This window comes from Panthera uncia (genome assembly GCF_023721935.1).
Source record: "Panthera uncia isolate 11264 chromosome B2 unlocalized genomic scaffold, Puncia_PCG_1.0 HiC_scaffold_25, whole genome shotgun sequence".
In the NCBI taxonomy this organism is placed as follows: domain Eukaryota; kingdom Metazoa; phylum Chordata; class Mammalia; order Carnivora; family Felidae; genus Panthera; species Panthera uncia.
The window spans coordinates 2243102-2253117 of record NW_026057581.1 but is presented as its reverse complement, the minus strand read 5'-3'; the positions used below and the strand labels follow the sequence as shown (position 1 = coordinate 2253117).

The 10016-nt window shown below is 41.0% G+C and overlaps 2 protein-coding genes across 2 annotated transcripts in view; one reads left to right on the top strand and one right to left on the bottom strand.

The window, feature by feature from the left end:
- The window catches only part of LOC125939373 (uncharacterized), a 561003-nt gene that overhangs the window by 544750 nt on the left and 6237 nt on the right, over positions 1 to 10016 (top strand). The window lies entirely within an intron of this gene.
- LOC125939337 (olfactory receptor 2B2) lies at positions 2401 to 3367 on the bottom strand. The gene has a single exon (XM_049654764.1). The coding sequence runs from the start codon at positions 3365 to 3367 to the stop codon at positions 2426 to 2428; it is 942 nt and encodes a 313-aa protein (XP_049510721.1). The 3' UTR covers positions 2401 to 2425.

Sequence of the window (10016 nt, the reverse complement as noted above, 5' to 3'; positions counted from 1 at the left end):
ACGATCCCGTCACCCCACGGACGATCCCGTCACCCCACGGACGATCCGGTCACCCCACGGACAAGCCGGTCACCTCACGGACGATCCCGTCACTCCAAGGACAGTCCCGTCACCCCACAGACAACCCGGTCATCCCACAGACAAGAGCAGATAGAATTGCTTTACCACCTTGGTCATCACTGCTCCATATTATGCAATACTATGGGAAGTGTGCACATTCTACTCAGAAATCGAGATCCGTGACACACATCTAACATTCCCTAACAATAGATACAGGTAGTCTAGTATTTGCTATGCTAAATAAATCCAGAATGGATTCTACTTATTTATAATATATATTTGAAGTCATACACTAAATACATTAAAAAATATACTAAATACATTGAATAGTATATTACATTAAAAATAATATACTACATAAGATAATATATTAAATAATCAAAATAAGTATACCATACATTAATAAGTAATAATATTAATAATTATTTATATAGCATATACTTTTATTAACATGTCATATATTTATCATATATTTATATTAATATGTATTTAATATATAATATATACTTTTAAAATAATCACAAACTGATAGTAAAATATTTGTAGAATTTTGTTATAAATCACTTTAAAACCATTATATCACGTATTGAATCAATTACTGGCTCAGTTTTAAAAATGTGAAATACCTCAATTTCCATCCCTGGTTTCACTGCTATTTCCTGATCATTCTTAAAGGTTACTGACACTGACTTTGGGATCATATCAAAATTAATCTCTGGTAGTCCAGTATATTATTTATTTGGACTTCAAAATATGAATGCGTTTCACTGGGGAATGTCTTCTCATACTTCGATCTATTCTCTTAGTGTTTTGCTTCCATTTTCCCTTTTAATTATAGTTCTCACTGATGGAGATAAAAGATAGGAACTCAGCAAAACATCTTCACTTTAGATATTAGCCCAGCAGTCTCTAAGGTGCGGTCCCCTGGTAGTCCTTACCTAGGCAATCATTAGACATGCAAATTTCCAGGCCCAGCTCTCCCCCAGACCTTAGAAAATCTGGCAGCTGGGTGTGTCCCCCCACCAGGGGGATTTTAAAGCCCTCCAGGGGGTGCTGATACCTATGGAAGCTGGAAGAACCATTGTGTTGTGTTGGAATGACACGGAGACAGAGATGGATGCTGTTATTGGGAGCTCTTAAGAAATGTGCTAATTGTGTTTCTTGGTTGTCTTTTCTCTTTGTATGGTATACTTAGTGGAAGAAAAAAATTGGAAAAGAAGGATAGTGAGGAAGCAGTTCAAATGACGACAGTATGACAATCATGAGATTGTCACGCTGTATTATAACCAAATAACCACCTCACAGGGTCCAAGCATTTTCCTCAGCACTGTGATGATCTCTGAGGGCCATATGGAATTAGCACAGATTACAGCCACCTCAAGGGAACTAACATGGAATTCATAAGCTTTGCTTCTTGCTTGAGGAAAAATGCATCAAATAAGTCATGAATGTTATTACATGCTGTGCTATTTTTATTTTCATGATGTAGTCTATAAGTGCCTTCGGGTTTAAAAAGAGAAAGATCATATAGATAGTAGGATGATCGTGAAAAAACTTTTCATCAAAAAACATTTGCTTCAGGTGTAAAATGTAGCTACAGTTGACAGAATAGAGTAGGACACTTCAGAAGGAGGGAGTGTAGAAGCGGGGGAATGGAAGGCGCAGTAAAACTGGAAGGAATTTCATTGTGCACTTTAGGATTATGTTGATGTGGGAAGAGTGTTAATAATTTAAGCTGGGGCTATGAACCTTATATCTGCAGTTAAGAGGAGGGGGCTTTGAATGGTTTTATGGACTTCTGTTAAATTTCCTGTGAAGCATGGGTTGAGTGTGGGTGGGTGTATTCGGGCTGAGTGTGGGTTGAGTGTGGGAGCTGAGTGTGTATGAAGGTATTTGCATGTGTATAAAGATGTTTTGTTTACTAAGCTTTTATTCTAGTCTCACAGAAGTCTAATTCTTCCCCAAGCATACAAACCAGGGGTATCAAGCTTAGGGTGTTAAATATTTTAAGGTTATGCTATTTTAGGGGATCATAACAGACCAGTTAGTGGGACTTGTACAGTGAATATATATATAGAAAGTACAACATAAATGCAATTTTCTATGCAAATACAAATACATTGTATTTGAGGGAGAGCACCATAATAGTTCTAAGAGTAGTGAGAATAAAGCAATTTAGAGACAATTAAATTATTAAAATACATAAACCTCAAGTCTTTAAGAAGGCCTACCATTTGAGGGGCACCCGGGTGGCTCAGTTGGTTAAGCATCTGACTCTTGATCTCAGCTCGGGTCATGATCTCGGCGTCATGAGTTCAAGCCCCGCATTGAGAACAATCCAGGAAGGCTTATCATTCGGGCATTCCTATTTCTTGATTAAGAAGACCCACACAATCACCCTCTTAAATGCTCCCTTTACATCTTTATTCCTAAGTGTGTATATAAGGGGGTTCAGCATGGGTGCGATGATCCCGTAGAAGAGGGACACCATCTTGCCCCGGTCCTTGGAGTTGGGGGATGGTGGTTGCAGGTACATGGAGATAGCAGTGCCATAGAAGAGTGACACCACAATTAGATGGGAGCCACATGTCCCAAATGCCTTTCTCCGGCCTTCGGCCGACTGGATTCTCAACACTGCTCGGGCAATAAAAGCATACGACACAAGGATGAGGGTCAGGGGTAGTAAAAGAAATAGCACACTGATAAAGAACAGTTCAGCCTCGTTTGCTGTCGTGTCCACACAGGACAACTTGAGCAGAGCAGGGACTTCACAGAAGAAGTGATCCACTTCTTTACGGCCACAGAGCGGCAGCTGAAGGGTCAAGGTCGACTGCAACACTGAGTTGCCAAAGCCGCTAATCCAGGAGGCGGCCGCCAGCTGGAGGCACATCCTCTGGTGCATGATGACTGAGTAATGGAGAGGCCGACAAATAGCGACAAACCTATCAAAAGACATGACGGCCAGGAGAAGGCATTCAGTGGAACCCAAGGCCAGGAAAATGAAAAGCTGGGCCACACAGCCGCCGTAACCAATTACTTTCCTGGTGCTGCATATGTTGACCAGCATTTGTGGAACTGTACTTGTGGTGTAGCAAAGGTCCAGGAGTGACAGATTGGTAAGAAAAAAGTACATGGGGGTGTGGAGTTTGGGGTCCAGATGAGACACGGCAATTATCGCCAGATTGCCAAAGATAGTCAAGACATAGGAAACCAGGAACACCACAAAGAGCGGGAGCTCCAGCCATGGTCGATCTGAGAAACCCAAGAGGATGAACTCCTGGGGGGCGCTCGCGTTTACCCCCTTCATGATCGGTGGTTCAGCTCTTGGTTCCCTGCAATAGAAACAGTCATGAAGGTAATAATTACACACTTATTTGCTGTCGATTGGTCATAATTACTTTGCTAATAATCTGCCTACGTTACAGACCGATAGTATCCATAATGTGAAAAAGTATTGATAAAAATATAAATATCTTTCCAAGTATTTCAAAAGTGTTTCTATACTTGTAACAACCTATTAGCAGAATGAATTTCAAGACTTTTTATAGCATATCATCAGTTTCCACGTTTGCAGAGTTTATCCTTCGACCTTTTATCAGTTTGCAAGTTCATTATTCTCAGTTCTTTCTGCCTAGGTACCTACTATTAGGTAGAAGTTGGCATAGTTTCTGCCACTGGAATGTATTCTAATTTCTCCTTAATGCCACGACATTCCCTGTTAGTACAAAGTAGTCAAAATTGTTTAAATCTCACCCCTCCTACCCTGAAAAAAAAAAAAAAAATAGACCCTACCTAGCAACTTATCAGACTCAATTTAAGGAATTATATCCTTTTACTTTTAGAAGGTCAGAATTCGTATAGGAGTTTTTAATAATGAGGAACTTGAAGTCCAACAGGTGTGGTGGGATCATACCTTGTCCAATTAGTCACATTACCCTGGGAATGCTTCTCATCCTCTGATCTTCAGTCTCTTCGTGTCTCCAGTGAAGATAAGAATGCTTGTCTAGGTTGTCTCGATGTGAGACATAGCTGCACACGACTGTCTCAACACCGGCCCCAGAAACAGTGCGGATGAAGGGAGCTTTCACGACTCAAGGTCTCCGAGGTGCTCAGAGAGGAATTCCGTATGATTTGCCCAAACTTCCTTGGGTTGCCAATGACAAATGGTTCTGTCCATTGAAAAGTCACCTTCCCATTTCCTCCTTAACTCCCAAAACATCAGCCTGAGACACAGGGGTCATTGTAACCATAGGCTACGAAGTAACGTGTCACTTTTAGTGTCAGCTGCTTGGTGCATGTCTGGTCCACCCAAACACAGCCACCACGTTCAGGAGAGGGTGACGGTGACACAGGAAGCCTGAGGTGCTCTGGGCAGAAGCTCCATAGAGCCCTGCGTGACCTATAGGTGTGACCAAGCCCGTTCTACCTGCCAAAAATCTCAACAGATTATTTCGCTACTTTAGCAATACCAGAATGTAAAGTTTTCATTGTTTTTCTTGTTCATCAAAATGTTAGCAATGTGTATTTTAACTTTGCTTTATGTATTTTATAGACGATTAACCCACCCCAAAATATCCCCTCTCTTGCTCTCATCTGCTAAATCGAGATGCATTGGCACAGATATAGATGTGAAATGATGTTCAGATATATCTTTAAGTGACAAAAAGTTGATTATTGAACATTTGTGGAGCAGGATCCCATCGATTTAAAAAAAGAAGTAGTAGATAGACATAGGGACACCTGGGTGGTTCAGTTGGTTGAATGCCTGGCTCTCGATTTCGGCTCAGGTCATGGTCCCAGGGTTGTGGAATCAGGCCCCACATCGGGTTCTGTGATGAGCATGAATCCTGCTTAAGTTTCTCTCTCTCTCTCCCTTGGCCCCTTTCCCCCAACTCACGCTTTCTCTCTCTCTAAAAAATAAATGAATGAATGAATGAATGAATAAAACAAATAAATAAATCAATCAGTCAATAAATAAAATTTACTCTCTGTCTTTTACTCTCAGATTGACCTTCCTTTTGTTGAAGACTTTGATCCCCCTGAGGGCACAGCTGGTTCCTCCTCAAAAAAGACAGGTGTATCATGTCGAGGCAACCAGATGCGGCCGACAGCAGGTGTCAGGATAAATTACATGTCAGTTGTTATTATTGCTTTGGATTTTCAGATTTCTATTTCTATTCTATTATTTCATGTTTGTTTTTAGTAGCCCTTTCGGATTTCATCCACGTGAGACTCTGAGAAGCACAGTGAATCAGTGGACTTTCTTCCAGGCCGGCTCTGTTCAACCCCAACCCAAGCTGCGGAAGTTCCATCAGTATGTCTGGGGAAGGAAAATGTATGCAGTTGTCTGCCTCATGTCAAACAGCTTCAGTAGCCAATGTGATTTTCCTTTTAAGTCTTACCATCCTTCTTCCCTGTATGGGTTCTAGATAAATAGTTTTAAAGGATACTAAAGCATCAAGAACACAAAACAGACATGAGCTGAGTGACTAGTGTGGAAAGTTTAGAAAGCAGCACGGGGGAGGGGGAGCTCTTCAGAGCTTGCTCCCCCTCTCTCCCCCCCCCCCACCAGAGCTGCCCAGAGCACAGATATTCCCTCACAAAGTGCTACAGCTAGTGCCTCCTTCTTCCTCTTCTTCAATGTGGAACACACTTTCAGATGTATTTAGAATTTTCAAAAAACTATGTGTTTGTTTCTTTGTTGTTTCTGTAAGCGCACCCAGTGAAGGAGCCCAAGGTGGAGGGAGGGAGGGGTGCTTGAACTCCTGACCGTGAAATCAAGACCCCGGCTGAGATCAAGAGTTAGATGCTTCACCCACTGAGCGCCCCAGGAACCCCTCCAAGGACTGTCTTGGATGGTGGTGCTGCGTCTTCTGTTTTTGGCTGTCATAATCAAAGCCCATTGTCTTGCAATTAATGGTATTTTAGAATTAGGAAATGACGGTAAACATGCATGTGATTTTCGGGTTTCTTGCCTGAAATCTTTTGACTCCCAGGAGTCAACTTTGCCAGTTCTCTTGTGTTCCGTTTGTTACTGGTTACATGGAAACATTCTACTTTGTTTCTAAAGGTATGGGAAACAATGGTGAACTCCAGTTTAACTAAAAGATTCTACTTTAGGGGCGGTCTGGGTGTCTCTGTGGGATAAGCCTCAGGGCTTCGGTTCAGGTCGTGGTCTCACATTTTGTGAGTTTCCAGCCAAGTCAGGCTCTGTGCTGACAGCTCAGAGCCTGGAGGCTGAAAGGGATTCTGTGTCTCCCTGTCTCTGCCCCTCTTCCACACCCTCTCACTCTCTCTAAAAAAAAAAAAAAAAAAAAAAAAAAAGTTAAAAAATGTTTAAAAGATTTTTCTTGAAAAACATTTGTGAATGACGTTGTAAAGAGACAAAGAAGAATGTTATTTCCGGGATTATTCTCTTGGGTTATTTCGTACAGTGAGGGCCTTTTGAGTAAAATAAAAGAACTTCAGTTTACCTTTGCTTTTTACATATTTCCAACTACATAGAATCAAATTGTATAAAAGTGCACTGCACGGTCTCAGGAGTGCTTCTGATGAAATTAGCTGATACAGGCACAACGTGAAAGCTGAGAGCTGGACACAGAGTTGGCTGGCTAGTTATCCTTCAACTGCAAAGTATTTAAATACGCGAGTCATTTGTAAATGCCCAGTGTTTTTTTGGCTATAGTCCCATGTCAACATTCCATTAATGAGTCTTATTACCTTGGTTTAGATATTTAGTGAGAAAGACTCAAGTCAATCCTTACGGTAGCAAAAGGTAGATTCCTTTAGGGAGGAATTATTTAAAAATATATAACTATAATATATTTCATGTTGGATCAGCAAATTTATTTTTGGACACTTGGACTGTGATGTGAGGGGCCGGTGTGTGTGTATGTGTGTGTGTGACAGGAGAGAGCCGGTGAGCGAGCTCTGGGGTATTAGCGTTTTCCCCATCAATAGAAGCCGTAAAGAGCAAACATACAATTCCAAGCTGAACCTCATGAACCGAATCAAACTTTTGCAGTAGGGGACGTTCAGCCACAGGAAATCAGTACGGGGAGCGTGTCAACAACAAACAAGAAAACTGGCTCGGAATATCACAACTTGTAGCAAGTATATACTTTCTGAAGCGCTTGGGTAATTAAATGAAAACAAAAGTCGCGCTGTGCATGAACTTGTCCAGCTTTCAAAAAATGGAAGGATGCAGAACAAAAGTGCAATTCTGCCCGTGGCTTTGAGCTGTTCTAGCCCGTCCACGTCGTAAAGCTGAACGTAAATTTAACTCACAGGATTTTCACCTAATGCCGTGTTTTTTATTGCTTGTTTTTTTTTTTAAGTTAATATGAAGTCTTATGGCATCCCTGCTAAAATTTTAGAATGTCTTCATTCTTAAAAAATGTCTTTTGCCCTCCTTTGCTCTAATGTAGATCACACCTTAGGAAACCCGGTAGCTATGTGTCAAGGCTACTGTGTATTTGACTTGTAATATGCTTTTATCGTCTCGAAATCCATCCATTAGTTTTCTGCCCACACATCCCCAACCTCAATCTCACAGACTTTCCCCGCACATGCAGCAATCTCCTTGGTGCTGCTGTACCCAAATTTCCCCCAGAAACACCCCCTTCTCTCAAATGTCACCTCCATCTGACCTCGGCTGACTATTCCTCCCAGCGGCTTTCCGTGATTCCAATTCCGCTTCATGTTCTCAGTGTTAGGATCGCACTATTTGCCAACAAGTAGAACAGACAGACAAAAACCTAGGAGGTTCTTATCTGCGTCTCTGCAATTATATCAGATTTGCTCCGGATTCTTGACGCACAGGCCAGGAGCTTGTGGTTGTGGCTGGTACCTTAAAGGCCACTGGGCAGATTCCCCTGGTCTGGAGGGAAGCTGCATGGACAGCATCTCAAGCTCATGTTATTCTCCCTGTGAGTAACAAGCACTCAACAGGGCAGCAAAGTAAAGTATTTTGATTATGCGAGCTACCAAGGGGATCAGAAAAGAGCTGAAGCAGAAGTTAATGGGAGGAGAATTTTAGAAGCTGCTGAGGGGATGTTGGCAAACTTTATCTGTGATCCTCTTAGAATGCCTTAACCCGGAGTCCGGAACACTTGCCCAGATGAATACGCATGATCATCTCTTTGTAAACCTGTACATTGATTGACCTCATATTAGTCATCTCACTGTGGAATTCTCTCCTCCCGTATCTGAGCTCAAACATTCAAAAAGATAAGGTTTGACAGAGTCTTGGAAGCATCTCTACGAGCTACAGAATGGGCAGAGGATCAAGACAAGAGAGGTAACAAGAGTTTTCCTCCCCAATCTGCCAGTAAGTCGTCCTACAGTTGGGGAAGTGAGTTAATTGCTTCAGACGTTAGTTTTATCCTTTGTAACATGGTGGGGTCGGTATTTCCTTCGGGCATAAAAGCTGTTTACTTTTCAGGTTTCTCAAATCATCTCATATGCCTAAGAGATAGGCTTCCAAATATCACACAGATTCCATCTTCTTGCTGGAGTGTAAGGATGAACACCGGGATTAATTTTCACGCAGCTAATGCATTATAGTTTGGCTTAGCATAATTGACAAAGAAGTTTGCTAAATTTTTCTCCTGTTTAGGAATGATTACTTTTGCAGGCAGAAAATGAACTTAGATGCTCAGAGATGTTCCTTGCCCAAGGTCTTAGAGCTAGCAAGTAGCAAACTGAAGATTAGAGCCAGGATTGACGTGCTCTAAAGTTCTTATTTCCCATAGAGATTACAAATGTATTCAAAATAACATCCTATATAAACGTTCATAGAAGCTGAAGCAGAATGAATTATATTCTTCCTAGCACATCATTTGGTCTCAGCTGAGATGTGAAATGTAAACAGTCCATGAAATGGGTGCTTAGAACACTCACATTTTACCAAGTATAAGTAATATGATACTCAGTGTGAAAGGATATGATAGTATTACAGCATAGTAAGCGTGTGAGGATATTACGAAGTAATACTCCGTGAGCTTAGGAATTTTTTGATCTGTATTCTACTTACCTCCATTTTAAGCATTGGAGACAGAGCAATCTATTTTTGTGACCAAGGCGGCTTGAATCCAAGTAGAATTCAAGTTCACAGGTGTGGTACTGAGCTGGGTAGCTGATTCGATGAAATTCATTCAACCTCTTTTAGTTACGCTCTATGTAGGTCATGAGGTTTCCGTTCAGAATGAGCTGGAAGATGAGGACTCACAATCACAGATGACCAGAATGTGGTGTTCTGGCATCACACCGTTTGGAATTAGGCCATCAACTGGTATTTTCAGAGCGTTTTTTTCTAACCGGTTTTGCAAGAAACAGATAGAAGTATGGCCGTACTTCCTCTCTCAATATTGGTGCTTGTTTTGGTCTCTGGTAGAAATCTCAAACACTGAATTGCAAACTCTTCCCCCACAGTTTATAGTATTTAACCGCATACCCAATGGGAAGAGAGAGAGAGGAGATCTCTGTGCTCTTGATTTGCTCAGCAAACTTCCTCTAGGGACAAAATCCTCAACTTTTTCTAAGACAGAAGTAATGACAATGGGGACTAAAGTTTGTTATCAAAGTTTGATGTTGTGCTGTGGAACTAAGATTTCTTTTCTTTTGTTAACTCTTCATGAGTTCTCTAAAGGCATGCAGGAAGGAATTCTTTATTCCACATGTAAATTCTCTAAATGGACCTCTATTTGTCTTAAGAACACTGCTTTATTAACTTCTTTTGTAATACATTTTACATAAAGTAGTTTTAAAAATTAACACAGAGTCAATGAACATAGAGTCAATATATCCCTTATCTTTCATGGATTTGAAATTTTCTAGGCTTAATTACTAAGCTCTTCTTTGACTCAAGATCGCATAGATGTTCTTGTAAGATTTAATTTTTTTAAATTGCAATATTTAATCTAGCCAGAATATATATTTACAGAATATATATTTTA